This window comes from Capsicum annuum, chromosome 10 (assembly GCF_002878395.1).
Source record: "Capsicum annuum cultivar UCD-10X-F1 chromosome 10, UCD10Xv1.1, whole genome shotgun sequence".
Lineage (NCBI taxonomy): Eukaryota > Viridiplantae > Streptophyta > Magnoliopsida > Solanales > Solanaceae > Capsicum > Capsicum annuum.
Genome location: NC_061120.1, coordinates 208,107,298 through 208,126,948, shown reverse-complemented (window position 1 = coordinate 208,126,948; position 19,651 = coordinate 208,107,298). Strand labels below are relative to the sequence as shown.

Sequence of the window (19,651 nt, the reverse complement as noted above, 5' to 3'; positions counted from 1 at the left end):
GAATATGCTAATAAGTGAAAAGGGTTGCAGACATGATGTGACGTGATTTGATTGACTTGCAAGTCAGGGTATGACGATACCCGATGATTCCATGCCCTAACAAGATAGTGTTGAATGTTTGAAAAGTATGAATGTGTTTTCGTTAAAGAACTAAAAGTTGGGCTTAAGAGAGCTAGTAGGTTACCTGAAGAAGGTATTTGAGCGCAAGGGCTTATCGCCGGAAACCGTAGTTGCCGATATGGAACTTATGATATATGATCCTACATGATATGACATTTTTAAGACATTTCACATGGGGGAATTTCCTGCGGTGTGCTCACATGGGGGGTATCACCACTTTAATCCTGGTGGCTACTTAGATTGGAGGCTTGGCCAGCGAGTCAAGGGCGGGTTCCACATAGCCCGTGGAATTTCAGATTTGTAGGGTGTACCGACTAGCTCAGAAGAATAACAAAGAGTGAGTCATGACTTAGAAGAAGTGTTTTGGAGATTACTAAAGTATGCCCATGTATTTTTACGTACGTATTATGGTCATTATTTTTATGAAATGCTCTCATCTATTTTATATTAAAAGCATGCTATTTGAGTCGTTTCACATACCAGTACGTTTGTATTGCCCCCTTATATTTCAGGGTCTGAGGCTCAGTCCAGGGGTCCCGCCAAACCGTAGAATCTTTAGACTGAAGTGTGCAGTTGGTGAGCCTTCTTTATTTCGGAAGACCTGTTGCTAGAGTATTGTTTTGCATTTTACTTTTGGGTCCGACTGGGGGCCTTGTCCCAGTTATAGACAAGTTATTATATTCTGATGTATGAGGGATTTTGCAGACTGAGATGGATTTTGTCTAGATGTCTATTGATTTCATTCTGTATTGTAAAATTGAACTCAGAGTATGACCATAATTCCGTCTGTTTATTTTCGCATTTCTCTTTATTGTATGTGAATGGTGTTCGTGATTGCCAGATAGAAAAGAGGCGCTCTGGCCTCCACGGTTCGGGATGCCCGTCACTGCCAGGGCCCCGGTTCGGGTCGTGACAGTATGTAACATCCCAACTTAGGAAGGAATCCCACATCGTAAAACACAGAAAGAATACTGGTATATAAGTAGGCAAGCCTTACTCCCTAGTGACTCGTTTTAAAGCCGTGCGGGCCTGGGCCCAGAGCGGACAATATCACAAGTGGATTGAGGAGTTCAGGGGTATCTCGGACCTTGATGGTTCGGGATGCCCGTCACGGCCAGGGCCTCGGGTCGGGTAGTGACAAGATGGTATCAAAGTCGTTCCTGTGTCAGCCCTGTCGATGTGGGCCAGGGTTCAAACTGAGTGTAGGCAAATTCCGATAAGGCGGCGCAAACCTCAGTCCTGAGTGTAGGCAAATCTCATTCGGTGGGGCAAACCTCAGCGAGGACGCTGAGTCCATAAGGGGGTGATGTATGTAACACCCCAACTTAGGAAGGAGTCCTACATCGGCAAAACACAGGAGAGATGTTGGGTATATAAGTAGGCAAGTCTTACTCCCTAGTGATGCGTTTTAAAGCCATGCGAGCTTAGGCCCAAAGCGGACAATATCACTAATGTGTTGAGGAGTTCAGGGGTATCTCGGGCCTTGATGGTTCGGGATGCCCATTGAGGCCAAGGCCTCGGGTCGGGTCGTGACATGGGTGCTCAGTACAAGGAAAATATTTTCCATGAAAGACACCATGGGCTTTTTGGGTGGATATGTTGGTTGAAGATGTTGAACGGTTTGGGAATGGGAGAATATGAAGTATGTTTGTAGGTGGGGAGGACGTCGATGAATAATTCACTTTTAAAATTTGTTTTCCTAGTTGCACGGGAAGAGTTATTTTTGTCATCTTTTAACACGTCGTTTGGTGTGAGATATAATGTATAATAGTATCAGGATAAAATATGAGTTTATTATATCCCGTATTTGGCTGGAGGTATAACTTAATCCCAGAATTATTTATCCCACTATTTATACCATAGTGATAAGATAAGTTGTCCCATATATATGGTGGGATAACTAAAAGCACGTATGCACAACAATTGCGAGAAGGAACTCTCTTTCCCAAGGTGTGTGCGTGCGTGCTCTGTTTATTCCTTTGAGAAGCAACCAGAACAAAGAAAAGCCACATATGGAACAAATACATGTCACCATAAAGCGCACACATTAAAACGGTGTAATCTATGTGAACATTTCCATTAAGATGCTTTTACATACAAAGTTATACAACCATGAATTCTGGCAGAAATTATAAAAATTGACATTGAACAAAATCACTTGTCCAGACAATGGTTCAAGAGGAAAATGCCCAGTGCAAAGGGTCTTCTGCAAGCCAGTGGCTGTGACTTGAAATTGCAAAGAAAACTTAGCTTTCTCTGCAGGAAATCTGAAACTAATATGTTACATACATCATACAAGCCTGCAAAACACACAGACGTATCCATCAGCCTTGACCACCATATATACGGTGCCTAGAAGTATCGTGATAAAACATTTGCCATTGAACTGAAAGAAAGCAAAGGGCTGCGCACCCATTTTATTGAAAATTTACTCCGATATCACTCAAGCTGAAGCTTGATATTGGATTGTTGGCACCTATATAGGTTTGTAAGGCTGAGCTTCTCAACAGAATATTAGCTGCTATGATGTCATGGCAAGTCTAAAGTAAAGCTTTCTCAAATCCACCGAACAGCTCACCAAAACCCAATAAAGTGTCATGGAGGGAAGGTATTCCAAATATCCTACAAAATTATTCTACTACTATTGGCACCAATCACGTAGTTAACTTATACCTAGAATTGGATTAGGATGTGACGTACCAAGGACAATGGCTTTAAAATTCAGTATAACGACGAAACAGATTTGGAGAAAAACAAACCTGACATAATCCAAATGCTCTTCCTCCCAGAATCAAGGCCTGTAACGAATGCAGAAACCATACAGTTATCACACGTATTCATGAAAGCAACTGCACGTCTGTGTGATCTGGTTGAGGTAGAGGAGATTTAATTTGCGGTCTCAGCATATCCATGATAGTGGAAAAGGAGGGGCGTTTCCACGGCTCACTACAACATTACCAAAAGTAACTTTAAGAAACACATTAAAACAATCACAAAACTAAATGGCGTGAACTTGGAGACAAGTAAATGAAACACACTTAGCCCAGCAAGCCTCAATAATAGTCGCCACTTGAGGATTCAAGTCACTTGGAATTTCAAGCCTCTTCCTGTTAAAGCCAACAGCTGCTATAACCTACAAAGTCCGTCATTTTTCAGCACATTCCATGACATGTACAATACCTCCAAAAAGAAAAAAAAGAAAGAAAAGGGAAATGTTCAATATTCATGAGGCTCGATATCATAGATGGTCCTCCTCTCTCATCTTCAAAAATCAAACTTGTCGCAGAAGCTATTGAATGTACTATATCAAAGAGAAACAGATTCAAGGATCGTGAAGCATGATATTGTATTGTCTCATTTAAGCTTTCATAAATCAAACTTATCTCTTGACATGAATAATACTTGCCACTTCAAAACCCTCACTAAGAAAGTGTTGTGATTACATCCAAAAGAGAAAGAAAAGTGAACCCTAGCCATCTATAAAAGTATATATATGAACTGTAACAGGGTTTCAGTATCCTCAACTACATCCATTTTACACCAGGAAGAGAGTAAAATACAATCAGATTTAACTTTCCAAATTGAGTTCTTTTGTCCCTAACATCTTCTATTCCTCTCCTTCCAGATACTCCATATGCAAAGCACAGCTAGTTCTATTTGCTTTCCCATCAACAAGTCTATTCCAACTACCAATTTGAATCTTATTCTCTTGAATTAGCTTCTTTGTACCCATCCTCTAACATGCAACAAGCTTTTTCTATGTAGCATCACATCCATGTGTCAATGTGGTTGGACTGATTTTTTTTTACCCACACCTGTATATGGTACGGAAAACCTTGCTTATATTTACTCTCACCTACGGTGGAGATGTGATGAAACCCCTAGCTCATTTAACATACTCGAGTGCTGATATGGCATGTGTCTAGATAGGCATGCACTAACAAATATAGTATTTTGGATGATTCATAATAATTATACTACTTTTATGCTGGTCATTAACTTAACCACAAGTCCGCAGCTTCCCTAGTTCTCTACGTAAATATTATCGTGACAAACTTTATACATATACGTTACACAAAAAATGAACTATCAAAAGACAACACAAGAAGCAAAATAAAACCTACACAGAAATGGAAAATAGTATCCCTGGAACTCTTCCATTCAATGGCCCATGAATGCTAGCTTTCTACATTAGCTACATGAAGAAGAGAGGTAGATGGTGTAAAGCAAATTGAAAGGACTCTTCCTGGAAGGGCTCATCCCAAATTGTGGAGCCCTAGTTCCTGGAAGAACCATATGAGACGGACTCATTTTCACATTATAGGTCCTTTCAATTGATATATTAGCTATTCACCTCTAGGGAATCTTAGTAGCTCAGTTGGTTGGCTACCAGAATCCCCATCTTGTAATCCCCTATCCGCAGTTCTTTTTAAAAAAAAAAAAAAAACTTTTAGATTGCATTGTCTAAATCACCATTTATACCTAAAATACTCTTAAGCATAAGAATACTTCAAAGAAACAAATACAAACCTGTGGTGCGTTCAATTTACTCCATGGTTGTTGTAGTGTTGTCAGCTCCCACAAAATGACACCGAAGCTGTATACATCAGATTTTTCATTTGATGGTTCATCACGAATGACTTCAGGCGCCATCCATTCCGGCTGTCACAATAAGCACCAAATCATTTCTTTTTTCATTTAATCATCAAGAAACAAGCCAAAGACCAACAGAACATAAAGACACCAGCGTTGAATCAAGAATTTACAGTTCCGGCAGCAGTCTTTGATGAAAGGAATGTATTCTCTTTGAAACGAGAAAGACCAAAATCACAGACCTGATGAAAACATTAAACCAGAGAGAACAGTTAATACCTTTTAGTGAATAGAGAGAAAGAATAGCTTCATATAAATATTCATATTCTGGCCAACTCAAGGGCATTTTATAATGTTAACTTGCAATATTTTTCTCATTATTAAGCATCAGCCGCAACTAAAAGTAGAGGTCATATAAGAGATAGTCACACAATATTATAGATATGGCTGAGCTTTAAAGGACAGAGATTCTTAAAAATCACAGACATTCCAAAATAACCTCCTCTTTCTCAAGCAAATTCTCAATCAGATCTCAAAAACTTGAACCTTTTTTTTAAATCTTTTTTTGGTTGGGTTTGAAAAGTCAAATTAAATGATCAAGAAATTATTATTTTTCCCTCGATGGTCCAAGTTGATTACAAGGAAGAGGACCAGACACATCTCCAGATTAAGAGGAGACACATCTACCCTAAATATTTCTGGTTAAGAGAGAAACTAATACACCAAGAGGTTGAAAAAGAGAAGATATGTTATGGACAAACACAAGAAGAAAATTCGAATGACAAACTAAACTAGAAATAGATTCTTCCTTCTAATATTGACTCCTAAATTTCTTCAAACATGCTGTATCCATGGCAGTTGAAAAAACACTCTATAGATGGCATATATTAGAAGATCACAAAGAAAGATTATGGACCAAACTTCCTCCAACATGTAGAATCTTGTATAATGATTTTTCCCTTTATACAGAATTTTCAAGATATATCCCCCATCTTATTGGAAATTAACCCATTTCATGGAATGCAATGTTAAGTGTTAACTCTCCATGGTCCGCTTGATGTTCTTTAGCAAGTTTGATTAGGTTAGAAAGATTCTGAAACTATGACTTCCATATGTTCCTCTTGACCCTGGGAAAATGTCCGAGGAAGTTGGCATTGAAGACGCCTCTCCACTGGAAAAAAAAAATGTCCTCTCCAGACAGATGCTTCCTTCAGATATGACTACTGACAGCCAAGCCTCTAAATATATCAATCATGACAAAGAGGATTGAACCTTTATGCTTGCCAAAGAACTTCTAACTCTCACCTTCACTGTATATTTTTTGTCCACAAGCAGATTTGGAGATTTCAAATCTCGGTGAACAATGGGAGGATTGCGTTTGTGAAGATAATTCATCCCATTTGCCTGCACGGGATCATAGCAAGAGATATCAGCTGCAATTGAAAAGAGAAAATGAGAGAGAGAAGGGAGAAGGACACATTTATCCATACGGACCATACCACATCATAAGCCATACACAGCCGACGCCTTTCATCCAACACCTCTCTGGCACCAGGTTTATGAAGAAGTCTATATAAGCTACCTCTGGAAAAACATGGGAACCAGTCAGATAAACTGGGAAAAAACATACAGCTTTCTCTGATAATCTTAAGGGGAAAATAGGCTAAGACCTCGATAAATATTCTGTGACTATGGACAAATTTGGTGGCTGAATGACAGCACCCATAAAAAGTACAATATTTGGATGTCGCAACCGCTTCATAATTGCAACCTAGGACAACCAAAAACTAACAGAATTAGAAGAGAGTAGAAGGGAAGACAAAAACAATAACACTGATGTCCGCATATCCTCAATCTCCATGCATCCTGGTCCCTTGTTCTTCCTAATTGCTAGTTAGAAATTGGGGAGAAAGCAGACTTACCTCCCTCAAAAATTCCTTTAATCGCTCGGCATGAAAATCTTGTTCCATGAGAATCTTCACGGCAACATCCTAAATCATACAACCTTCCATGAGATGCAATCAGGAAGGAATAAAACCAACGTAATAAAGCAGGCTTCACATGGTTATATCTCCAATAGACAAAAATACTACCTCTCATCCCCTACATAAAAAAGATAAAATCTGAAAGACAAAAAAGAGAGCCAGTGAAAAATATTTGAGAGGGAGCTTCAGAGTTTAACTTATTTAAAACACGATATAGTTATGGTTTTCCCCCAAAAAAGGCACAATAGAGATTTAAAAAATTACATTGCATAAATGAATCTCCAAAGTAAAAGATACATTGGGATATTTTCCAGATAGAAGATTTCCAAAAACTGAGATCTTAATGGATAAGTATCTTACAGAGCCATGCCAATCAGCACGGTGAACAGTACCAAAAGACCCTGAAAATAGACAAACTGTGTTAGCTAAATCAAATAAGAATGTTATGGAACTATAGAATCCCAATATAACGTGTCCCCTCAAGGGAAAAGAAACATCAGAACATAACTAACATTTAACCAAGTGACCACAGAGCTCACACTATTCAAATGGCCAAATGGCTAAACCAAGCAGGCAGAGATTACCTGCCCCAATTTTCTCCCTCAGAACCAGATCATCCCATGGAATATTGAACTCATCTACATCAAGAGCAAGTTCTTCGCTTAGCATAGAAGAAACGACATGACCTCCTACAGCAAGAAACCTAGTATCTTTTACTGTATCTGCGCTTGCCATCAGTGGTTGAGCATCTTCTCGTATTGGAGGGACATGCTTCACAAGAACCAGGTCCTTGTCCATGTTTATTGGGTTTAACATACTTGGAGGCTTATACATTTTAGAAAATTGAGATTCTTTATCTTTTCCTTTTTTCCATGCATTTAATGGAGGAAGAGGTAACTGAGAAATTTCATCACGGTTACTTGAACTAGGGACTGCATTGTTTCTATCCATGCAACTCCTGTCTGATTGTCCTGCATCCCCATCAGCTGCAGCTCCTGCGCCAAATACTAATCAACCTGAATCCCTGAAACAGGACTTGATGGATCTAGTATTCACTAACAAAACTGAAGAGAAATTGTCCATAAACAAAATAGTACTCCCTCCGTTTCGGAATAAATGAATTGTTGGGGTATTTATTGGTGTTTCAAAATAATTGAATCGTTGAATTTTTTCCAAAATTACCCTTATGATTTGACAAGCAAAAGAGACTGCAGCTTTTTCTTTTTTTTTTGGGTAAAAGAGACTTCAAGGGTAAAAATGAAAATTTATGTTAAATTTATGTCTTTGATGCTTTTTTCTTAATTTGTATGCCAAAATCCAACAATTCATTTATTTCGAAACGGAGGGAGTAATATTTTATTTGCATAAGTTTAAAACAAATAAATTTATACTTGCTTTCCTAATTAAAGGTCAATGCACAAGGTAGTTTGTCTTTGCATATTATAACTTTAGGTTTCCCACAGAAAAAGAAGGAAGAGTGAAATATATATATATATATATATATATATATACATGTATATGTGCTGATGAATTTCCAAAGGTTGATCGAAATTCTCTATAAACAAAACTCGATGCTCACTAGATAGGACTTGTGGAGATGGGAAGCAAGGAAAGATGGAATTTTTCCAATTAAAGTCATACTACCACAAGCTTTTGGCCGGGAAGGATGGGCTTCCTGCATGTATTAGTTTGGATTCCCAGCACACGTAAAAAGGTGTGCTTTGCTTGGTTGGCAGCAAGGGAGCAGTTCTGACAGCTGAGAACTTGAGGAAGAAGAGGATCACATAAGTTGGCTAGTGCTTTATGTGCAGATGTTCAAGCGAAAATGTGGATCACCTCTAATTGCACTTCCAGGTCGATGCACGATTATGGGTTGTCCGAAACTAGCTCGGAATGCAGTTGGCTATGCCAAGTGCACTAAAGAAGCTGCTCCTTTAGAATAATAGAGAAAATAAATAGAGCATAGGATGTCGCTCCTACCCATCATGCGGGTCCCATGGAAGGAGAAAAATAGGAGATCTTTTGAGGAGGTAGGTGCACATTTAAGGAATAGCCTTTTATACTTAGCTTTTGGTGCACCCATGAGGTCCCTGTTTGTACATAAGGTAGGAGTCATTTGTAGACAACCATATTTTGTGTAGGCCTTCTACTTTTGTATATACTACTTCTATACGTGAGTTTCCAAAAAGAATAAAATCATTCACCTGTTAAGAAAAATATACATGTACCGATACAAAGCAACAACTCGATCTTCAGAAAACTCAAATTCAACTCTTATGTTGATATATGAAGTTAGTATCAAGCCTTCAATGGAAAGTACATACATACACATGCGTGTGTGTATACATGCGCGTACACATGCGCGTTGTACGCAAAAAAAATTATCAATCTTCTTGAGAATCAAATATCAACATATAAACTTCATGAGTGTAATTAGTATCAAGCCTTTTAATCATACTCCCTCCGTTTCAAAAAGAATGACCTACTTCCCTTTTTAGTCCGTTTCAAAAAGAATGACCCCTTTCCTTTTTTGGCAATACTTTAATTTCAACTTTCCACTTGGCATGTTTATGAACACAAGATTAAAGGACATTTTGGTACATTTGACACTAATTTAAGGCCATAAAATTCAAAAGTCTTCTCTATTTTCTTAAACTTTGTGCCAAGTCAAAGTAGGACATTCTTTTTAAAATGGAGGGAGTATTATTTTTTTGAATCTGCCTTTTAATCTTATTATCTAAACCAGAGAATAAATCAAAGGAAACAAATGAAGAAAATAGAGCAAGATGGCCTGTCAAAATTAAAAAAGTGTGGTCCAAACTGAAGGCATTCTGGTACCAGATAAGTGGCCAAGATTGGGATTCTAAAACAAATGTATATATTGCTTCGCATTTGCTGATTACTCAGTAATACTCACTTATAGTTTGAAAATTCTTGGAGACGTACTGGGCGATAAAGAATAAGAAGCAAGGGTAGACTGTGAAGGAGCAAGGATGCCAGCAGAAGTGTCCCCGTTGGGTTTAACTCAAATTGGTTACCTCCACAAATAAACATGTATTCAGAGACAAAACCAAGGTTGCTAGCCTACTTGACTATGAACATGTTCAAGTACCATTTCTACAAGAGGAGTTCAGTGTAATCTTGAGAAATTGCAGGGGAAGTGTCTTGATGAGATAGAGCAAAGATCTGTGATACGACCCATTGCAGATCCAAACGAAGGCATGTACTTCACCAAAATGAAACAAAAAATTAGAGACTCTGGAACAATATAAACAAAAAAACACAAGATATTTTCTTCAATCCTGTGTTACACCATTTAAAGCGTAGAATAAATTCAGGAAGTTTAGTCTCAGATGGTCGGAATGGAAATAACTGGTGGTGCTTAGAGCTTCGCAGAGATTGTTTTGATTGGAAAGTTCCTAGAATGGTGCTACTATTGCCAATTTAGAGAAGGTGGCATTTGAATGGAAGCAGTACCTGAAACTTTACAATGGCTTAGACAGAATACTGGAGTTTTCTCTGTTAATCCCTGTTACAAGGCACTAACAGTGAAGAGGACAGCAGCTTAGTTTGGCCTTGCAAGCCGTTGTGGCAGTTGAAAGCACCCTACCAAGTCAGTTGTGTTTGGTGGCTATCCTCACATGATTCGTGTCTCACTAAAGCAAAACTCCAGAGAAGAGGTTAATATATTTTCAACAGACATTTTGTGCAACAATGCAGAGGAGAGCAGCAGACATCTTTTTACAGTGTCCTATGGCAAGCCAGATTTGGGTCCTTTTCTTCAATCTATTAGAGTTCAATTTGTAATGCCTTTTACAGTGAAAGATCTTTGACAGGATGGGAGATTGAAGGTTTGAAGAAATCGCTAAGAAAAATATGGAAGACTTTGTCAAGTTTGTGTGCTGGCTTATATAGAAGGAAAGAAATGTTAGATGCTTCTAAGGGAAAACAGAGACTGTTCGAAGATTAAATTCAAGTGCTTATGGCTTTTTGCTGTAACTTACAAGATGTTAATGACGTACATAGTATGTAAGCGTTGACAGATTCACTTTAGGAATGTTATCCTGGTGGAAACCGCCTTTTGCTTTTGTACCGAAGGGTTTCACATTTTGTAATTATCCAGGCATCAGCTTACTCCCAGGTTTCTAATTCTATTCTATAATCCACCACTTTACCTGTCCCCCCACTCCCCCCACCCCTCAAGAAAAAAAAATAAAAGCAACATCGAACTCTGGATTGCCGATAAATCATGGATTCAATTATGTTTTAGGTCATTATAGCGTTGAATAAAATTATAAGCAAGCTGAAAGTATATTCCTTTCAAGCAAAACAAATAACTACATATACTGTGAAAGTTTTCAGGAGTACTAATAAGTTTGACAGATTATCAGATCCCAAACACTTTTGATCCAAAATGAAAGGAAACTCAGGACTAGGGAGTATTTTGGTGGAATGCAGCATGCTAGGCTGAAGTAACTCTAAATTTGTGAATGAATCTGAACATCTCTCAACATTATCATGGCAAAGGCCAAGTAGAGTGATGGGAAAAGGATAATTCAAAACAAACAAAATAAACACTAACGGTGCATTTCTTTTAAGCAGTTAAAAGTTAGATAATCACCAGCTGAAGAATCATCAAACAGTAGATTAAGTGATTGACTATCCAAGAAATACTGTTTGGCCAGCGACCTGAAATCAATTGTAGGTTCAACTTGTCTGTATCTCGGAAAGCGCAAAGGTGAAGAAATTGAGATGGAAGATGGACCATTGAGCAAGGAATCCGGTTCCCATAACAACCCGGGTTTACTGATCAAATCAACCAGGTACTCCCTGTATGGTCAAGAGTAACATGTCAATACTAGTACTCCTTCCAACCATGCCGCTAACAAGATAGCACACAAATGTTTAGCATATTTCAAGACTATATATATCTATCATGTAACTGAATTCAGCAGAGAAGTTCAATAGATGAAGATAACAGACATATCTAGTTACTAATCTAATTACAACTTAAAGTAGCAGTGAGAAAAATAATATCCTGTCATTCACTACACCATCGGCTTTCGATATCTGACTCTACTTGCTTCTAGTCCTTTGGTTCTTCTTCTCTGCATTTGGAGCTGTACGGAAAAAGAGAAGGATCTTCTTTACATTGGAGTTTGGATCATGAATTTAGGATCTGAGTGATTAAGACTGTATGACAAATTAAGGTACATTTCCTAATTCCTATCTCTTCAACAGTGGATAAGTTTTTCAAAAAAAAAAAAAAAAAAAATCAATCTCTGCACGTAAGTAATGAACTACCGTTCCACTCAAATATCTTAATTCAAAAATCTCTAAGAATGCTGCAGCATACTACGAGAAACAAACTTCTGCTGGAGACTGAATCTTTAAAGATAATATTTTATCACATCGGACAGGTCACACATATATATAAATATAAATATATTGAACTGCTTTTTTGACAAGTATATCATATGTAAAATTTCTTGTTTTCACTAGCTTTATGTAACCGAAGAAAGCAGAAACCAATAGTGTTGAGAAAAAAATGGAAATTGAGCATAGCATAAACAAAATACCAGTAAAAGAATTTTAAATAGTATAGCCAAAAGGCAGAAAGCATTTATACAATGTTATCAGCAGATGCACAATAGCAGTAGGAATTTAAATCTTGATCATTTCATACAATACACATGATGGGTATTAGTTTTCCGGGAAAAAAAAAAAACGAAAGTGGAAACATTAATTAACATATTTTAAGGCTGCAACACAACATCCCCAAAACTATACTTATCTAGCAGAAAGGTACACAAAAGGTGAATTGAGCATTCTTTCCCATCTTCTATCCTAGTAAGATTTTTTTTTTCAAATGAACTAAAGAATATGATATACAACATATGTAATTTGAACTTTTACCTGTCAAGTCCAAATCGAACAAGACACGAGGAAGCATCAGAGCTATTACAATATTTACATCCCTTGGCAATTCGACATGGTAAATCAATTATGTCAGCTAGCACCTGTAATGATTACATTGAAGTTAATGACAAAACATCAACCTTGTACAGGACATCCAACCAAACACACTATCCATTGCGAACAATATCACTCTGAGTGCAGAAGAAATAAAAAGTATATACACTATCAGTAAGGTTTCTATTTAGTGACAAATAAACCATTAGCCTGATTTTATTCCTTAGATTCCTTTAGAACTTAGATCTACCGACTTAAAAAAACACCAACTAAACAGGTACATACTTTAAAAAGCAAAGCTCGATGCCTGCAAAACCCAACAGACAGGCTACCAATGGGAAGCACGATAGTTCCTAGACAATCCTTCAGGTCATCACTGCACTCCTTGGACATGGACACCAAGTCCTCTTCTCCAGCAGGAGCTGCACCCCTTTATAGAGAGAATAAAGCTAATTACAAAAAGAAAAACAAAAAAGGTGGGTCTGCTGGGGCTTCTAAGAAAAACCTTTCAGTACTCACCCCATATGATCACAAACCAGCTTGGCAAGCTGATCAACAGCTTCTTCTGTGGTGACGCAACTAGGGAATATGCTACGAATTCTATTCTGCAGTTCCATCAAGCGGGGATCATTAAAGCGATCAATTAAAATCACTTCAACAGATGGTGCTTTAGAGAGATCAACAGCCTTCAATGATTCAATTGATGGAATACGGCCACTTTCTTGCAGAACTGAGCAGACAGTCCAAACATATGGATCCATCCCAAAAATCCAATAAAATCCATCAGGGACTTTGTCAAAGTACGACAAGCATCCATTTATCTGGCATAAAATAAAGAGACACAGCAAAAAAAATTGGCGTGAAGAATGATGACCTGGAAAATCTGGAGATTGTTTAGACAGCAGGTGAGTATGACTACATCCAAAAAGAAACATCAAGGTAATTTGAAGTAAATCCTATTACCACAAAATGTGAAACTAATATAAGAATATGTGATCAACCTTCTTTTTTATCGTAGCATTTTCTAGGGTCTTGCAGAAATAAGGAAGGGGGGGTTGTCAGTGTTGAGATCACATTTTGACCATAAGAAAGGCTAAAAACTTTTGAGGTTGTGTAAACAGCTCAGCCTCATGGTATTTGGCGACAAAGAAAGAAGAAATAGAAAAGCAGAAAGAAGAAAAGAGGTGATCTAGATTAGCACTTTTGAGAAGTTCGACCTCCTCCATTCCCCTACCCAAGAGGCAAGAGCCCATCAGTGGTCCTTTCCTACTTCACTCCTTTAGAGACTTGAACCCCCAACTTTAGAGTTGAAGGTGTGGATTATAACTAAACAGTGCTTCCCTTGTCACAAGCAATCAATTATTTTTTATCTCCATATCAAATTTTGGCATTTAAGAGTCTCTACACATAGTTAAAAAACAAAGATGCTGCGAGTAAAATTATTTAGATCTCTTGCAATTGGGATAGGAAGTTAGAGAAATGGACATCAGGCCTAGCTCCATCCAAAAGCTAGTTTATTCATTAAGAATTATCTAAAACCATATAAAGAGGGTACAATCTATACTCTCAACCATACGGAACTATAAGACACCCACAGCTCTGCCCACACTCTCAATCAATATGGAACTAACTTTCAATAGCCAGAGTTGGACCTGTGGAGCATGGACTATGGATCCAACATCTTATATAGCTGGTTGAACCAGGCGCTCCTGTAATTACACTTGAACACTTTTTTGGATTATGTCTGCTCTTTGCTTATCTAGTAAGTTCTATCGGAGCAGACACCTTCTGCTGTACTTTTTCCCCTAGCATCTTCTTGATGCCTTCTAATGAAATTTCTTTACTTCATCAAAAAAGGGATTTGACAAATGACAACTTAGAAACTACGGAAGAGAGGGATTACATATGTTAGTTGGTGCTTCAGGTGTAAAAGTTTGGGCAAGACATGAATCACATTCTTTCATATGGTCAGATAGCCTTTTGGTGGAAAATACTCTGTTGGTTTGGTCTTCAATGGGTGATGTCAGGCACTGTCAAAGAAGCATTGTTTAGTTGGACCTTTAGAAAACGGAGGAGAAGATGAAAGGTATGGACTGTTGCTCCATTAACTCTTATGTGGACAGTATAAGAGCGAAATAGGAAAGCTTTTGATAGACAAGAGAGGGATTTTGTACACTTGAGGAATATTCCATATCCCTTATTTCATGCAGCCACGAGGTCCTTGTAGGTATAGAAGATCAGGTGTCATTCATACATAATTACTCCCTCCATTACAATTGTTTGACCTACTGTCCTTTTTTTGAATAATCGGAAACAATCTCTTACCTCACCTCTGAGGTAGTGGTATGGACTGCGTACATTCAACCCTCCCAGACCCAGACCCCACTATGTGGGAATGTACTAGGTATGTAGTTGTTACTTTCCTTTTTAGTCGATTTCAGAAAAAATGACCATTTCCTCTTTAGCAACTCTTTAATTCCAACTTACACGTGGCATATTTAAGACCACAAAATTAAAGGACATTTTGGTACATTTGACATATCTTTAATTTAAGACCATAAGATTTAAAAGTCTTTCTGTATTTTCTTAAACTCCGTGCCAAGTCAAATCAGGTCAATCAATCCGAAACGAGGGAGTATATATTTTTGTAACCCTTCTACTTTTGGTATAATTTGTTTATACTAGTATTTTTGCACATTACTAAAAAAATTTTGTTACTTGATAAAAAAGGGATGCGCACATGTCCAGCCAAGGATTATATAGGGAGGCCTGAGGCCAAATCACAAGAGATTGGGGAGAAGTTGTTGAACATAGGAGCTTGAGATTAGTGAAACTGGGAACGCAAATAGTATGTGGGATCGGACAGTTAATTGCATTAGGGAAGCAGCTAGCGTGGTATTAAGGATCTTGAGGGGTAACCAAGGTGGACATAAAGGAGATTAATGGTTGAATGAAGAGGTCCAAGGAAAGGTAAAAGCCAAGAAGACTGTTTACATAACGTGGATGGAAAGTTTAGACAAGTAAGACAAGAGGATAAATGGAGAGGTATAAGACGGCTAAGAAGGAAGTGAAACAAGCGATCATGGAGGCTAAAACCACAACATTTGAGCACTTACACAAAGAGCTTGAGCGCAAGGGCGAGGTTAGGAAGTTGTAGGCTCGAAAAGGCAGGAAAGAGGATGGCTCGTGACCTGGACCAGGTGAATTACATCAAGGATGAGAATGGTAAAGTCGTTGGTACAAGAGGCACACATTTGACGGAAACGGGTTGAATGTTGAATGAAGAAGGGAACATGGATATCGTGTTGGGAGAGTTAGAGCACTCTAAGAGTTATAAGGATTTTGGGTATTGTAGGTGCATAGTAAGTGGGCTATCCGTAAGATGACAAGGGGAAGAGCAACCAGGCCAAACACGATCATGGTGAATTTTTGAAAAGACATAGGTGAGGCAGGTATGGAGTGGTTGACTAGGTTGTTCAACGCCATTCTTAGGACAAATAAAATGCCAAAAGAATAGAGGTAGAGTATAATAGTGCCATTGTACAAGAGCGAGGGTGTTGTATCAAGCTACTAAATCATACTATGGAAGTGTGGGAGAGAGTAGTCGATATAAGGATGAGGAGAGGTGTTTATCTCTGAGAAGCAATTTGAATTCATATCAGGACAATGGAGGACTACAAAAGCTATTCATCTTGAAAGAAAATTGTTGGAGAAGTTTAGGGAAATGAAGAGAAACTTATATATGGTGTTTATTGAGCTAGAAAAGGCTTACGACAAAGTCCCTTGGGAAGGGGTAAGGGTTGCATACATCCCAACCTCACCGGACCCCACCCATGGAACTACACTGGGATGTTTGGTTTGGTTGTAATACCAAGATACCATAGGCCTAACTCACCCTGAAAGCTAGTTTATGATGTGAAAATTGTGCAAAGCCATATAGAGAGATAATATAAAATACTCAACCGACGTAGGACTCTACCAACATGGGCTCTAACAAAGGATCCAATAATCACGATATATAATTATTATGAGAGTGAATTTGCATTTGAAAAGCACATTCATTGCACTCCTAGTAGCCTTCTCTATGGAATGGAGACATTTGTAGTCTAAAGCAAATCCTAAGTTTATATGGTTGCCGTGCATAGGTTGTCTAAGAACATAGGTTGTCTAAGAACTTCTAAAAGAGTTCAAAAAGGAATAAGATGATTCCACCTAATGTCAAAAGAATTTAGGTCGGATGATCAAATTTTTGTACATACTATTAGAGTCAACATTCGGAATGTCCATCCTAATACCCATATGGCCATATTAAAGTTTATGTGTAAACCATAAAAAAATAGATCATGTGTGGGATGATATAGAGTCATTTGTTGTTCTACATGATTATAAAGGTCTTGACGATTTCACCTATTACCTTAAAGTTTTGAGTTGTGTTACAAAATGACTATACACCTCTTTAGGTGTAGCATAGCTAGCAAATATGTAGGGATACAATAGGATATCTTTTGATTCTTCCTTATTAGCTTCATTAATTAAAGCTCATTGTATTTGTAAATACTCCTTACGTTATTGAATAATAGATAAGTTATTCTCCATATGTTATGAATGACAAGTTCAAAACTCAGAGTCTCTCACAATCCACCATCTAATCAGCTAAGACAATTGTAATCACATGCGGATCAAGGATTGAACTTTAGGATCTCAAGTTCAAAATTCTACCTTAATTCAATTAATTTATCAAGTTCAAAGTCTATCATTGCCAATCAATTCCTCTAACCGCCCTCTTTTACCAAATATGAAATGATCAAATGACTCCTAAAAACATACAAACATCAAGCAATAAACGTCGTACTAGATTAAAACAAAACAAAGAAGGTATGGAAGGTAATATGAAATGATCAAAGCATTCTAAAACATACAAATACCAAGCAATAAACTTTCATACCCACAATCGATGCGACATTGCTTCAGCTGATCCAGAAACTGAATCTCGAGCTGCCAAAACATCAGTCGCCGGATCCAAAAAGTTCGGAGAGTCAGCACACGTTGCTTCCGAAGCAAGCCGTATCGCCAACGCTAACTGCAGCTGATAACTCTCCTCCGTTTGCTGCGCCCAGCTCCTTCCCACCGATGATCCACCACATCCATCATTTTTATACCCAAACGAAGTAACCTCCACGTAGTTCTCCCCCGATACCGCCGATACCGAGCTATTATCACCGAAGCTACCTTCACTTGATTGCCTCAACGACCCGATCGAACCGGGTACCGCTAATGACCCGACCAGATTCATCAAATCCCAATCAAATACTTTACCTCTATTCTTCTCACCGGAATTAGACTCGTTGTACGGCGTTCCACTACCACCTACGGCGGCGAACTTCGGCGGCGCCGGCGAGAAATTATCATCGGGAATTTGACTCAATAAAGTATAACTCCTCGATCGTCTACCAGACATGGATAAAATAGTCAATTCACAAATCCTTACGAACCCAAGCAACAGCCATTACACTGTAGCAACTCAAAAACTTTCTCACAGTAAGAAAAAGGCAGGAGAAAATGGATGTATTTGTAATATTCTGGGAATTTTGTGGTGTAAAAACCTATTAAAGAAGAATTGTTGGATTTATTTGAATTAATTATAACAAGTGGGGGCTGTTTGGTCATAAAGTGGAAAGATGCATAGAATTTCGTGCGTGTATACGTGAAGGTTGTTTTTTTCCCTCTTTTGGTGAGCTGAACTTAACCCATGGCTTTTGGACTCTACGTTGAATTAATGACAAATGCATGCTCTTGGTATACTGTATAGTTTAATTATTCATATTATTTTTTTTATATAATTATGGTGTTTGTCGTTTCGGACAAGTATAAAAATACTATTATTATAATTGAATACAAATAAATCGAGGATGAGTATTGACTATTGACTGAATCTATTTGGTAGTTCGTGGATTACTTTTCATAGATTTCAAATTAATTTTATGAAATAACTATATTTATTAATTGATAAAATTGTTTTTATGTGACGAACAAGTCATGAGTTTAAATCGTAGAAACAGATCTTTGTGGTTTAATCTTTTTTTGAACTTCACACATAACAAAAACTTTAAGTAATGAATTACTTACTTTTTAACTAGATTTATTGAAGTTTGGATTAATGCAAAGAATCACATAATATATTTTTTTTACTATATATATATAAGTATAAGATTTTGTTTTACTAAAGATTCTTCTTTATTCTTTTTATAGTACTATTTAGAGACTAGACTTTTACCAAAAGAAGAAAAAGATATGATTCTTGTTGAATTTCAACGTGAGCCATATAATCAAACCAGGAAAGATAGAAACATTTAATTGGAAAATTTTATGTGGTAAGTTTTTTTCCCTCAAAGAAATTACTTTACTCACCACTTTTAATCACAAGTTGTTTAACTGCTAATACACTTATTTAAATGTGTATAATTAACGAATTAGACATTCATAATGATTTTCTAGACAAGCATATCAAGACACGAACTTTAATAGTGACATTCTAATTATAGCTAATTTAGTTGCATTTACCGTCAACATTTAATTTAATACGTATTTTCCTTAATAAGAATTTTATCATGAGTATCTTCTTTTTAAGCCAACGATAGTCAACTTTACTATTTCAAGGTTAACCACTTTATCTCCTTTGTCTAATTTTTTCTCACTTATGTTGAAAAGAAAATTACAAAAACAGAAACTTCTGGTTTTAGTTTAGTATAATCATTAATGTTTAAATAAATAAACCCTCTCATGTTGTTCATTTAGTTACTAAGTCCTACTATCAAAATTTTAGTCAATGATTTTTGTAAATATGAAATCTCAACACCATTTCATCTACTTGCATAGTTATCAACTATTGTCATCGCATCTAGGGACGCAGTGGCGGAGCCACAGCCAACGAAGGGTGGTTAGATGAACACCCTTCCTCGGAATTTTTTTTCGAGTATATA

At 37.4% G+C, this 19,651-nt stretch overlaps 1 protein-coding gene across 3 annotated transcripts; it reads right to left on the bottom strand.

The window, feature by feature from the left end:
- Positions 1-2,133: 2,133 nt before the first annotated feature.
- On the bottom strand, positions 2,134-18,435 carry LOC107843641 (serine/threonine-protein kinase CTR1). Of its 3 annotated transcripts, none has more exons than XM_016687982.2 (16): positions 17,617-18,435; positions 13,191-13,492; positions 12,957-13,101; positions 12,615-12,718; positions 11,320-11,528; positions 7,283-7,693; positions 7,059-7,099; positions 6,636-6,704; positions 6,384-6,484; positions 6,213-6,297; positions 6,019-6,117; positions 4,887-4,955; positions 4,651-4,782; positions 3,159-3,253; positions 2,880-3,066; positions 2,134-2,420 (listed from the first exon to the last, which is right to left on the bottom strand). In XM_016687982.2, the coding sequence occupies exons 1-15, from the start codon at positions 18,127-18,129 to the stop codon at positions 2,958-2,960; spliced, it is 2,484 nt and encodes an 827-aa protein (XP_016543468.1). In that variant the 5' UTR covers positions 18,130-18,435; the 3' UTR covers positions 2,134-2,420; positions 2,880-2,957. The 3 variants fall into 3 exon arrangements, with proteins under 3 accessions (XP_016543468.1, XP_016543467.1, XP_016543470.1); XM_016687981.2 differs by having other exon boundaries at positions 7,283-7,705; positions 17,617-18,351; XM_016687984.2 differs by having other exon boundaries at positions 7,283-7,684; positions 17,617-18,351.
- Positions 18,436-19,651: the final 1,216 nt, after the last annotated feature.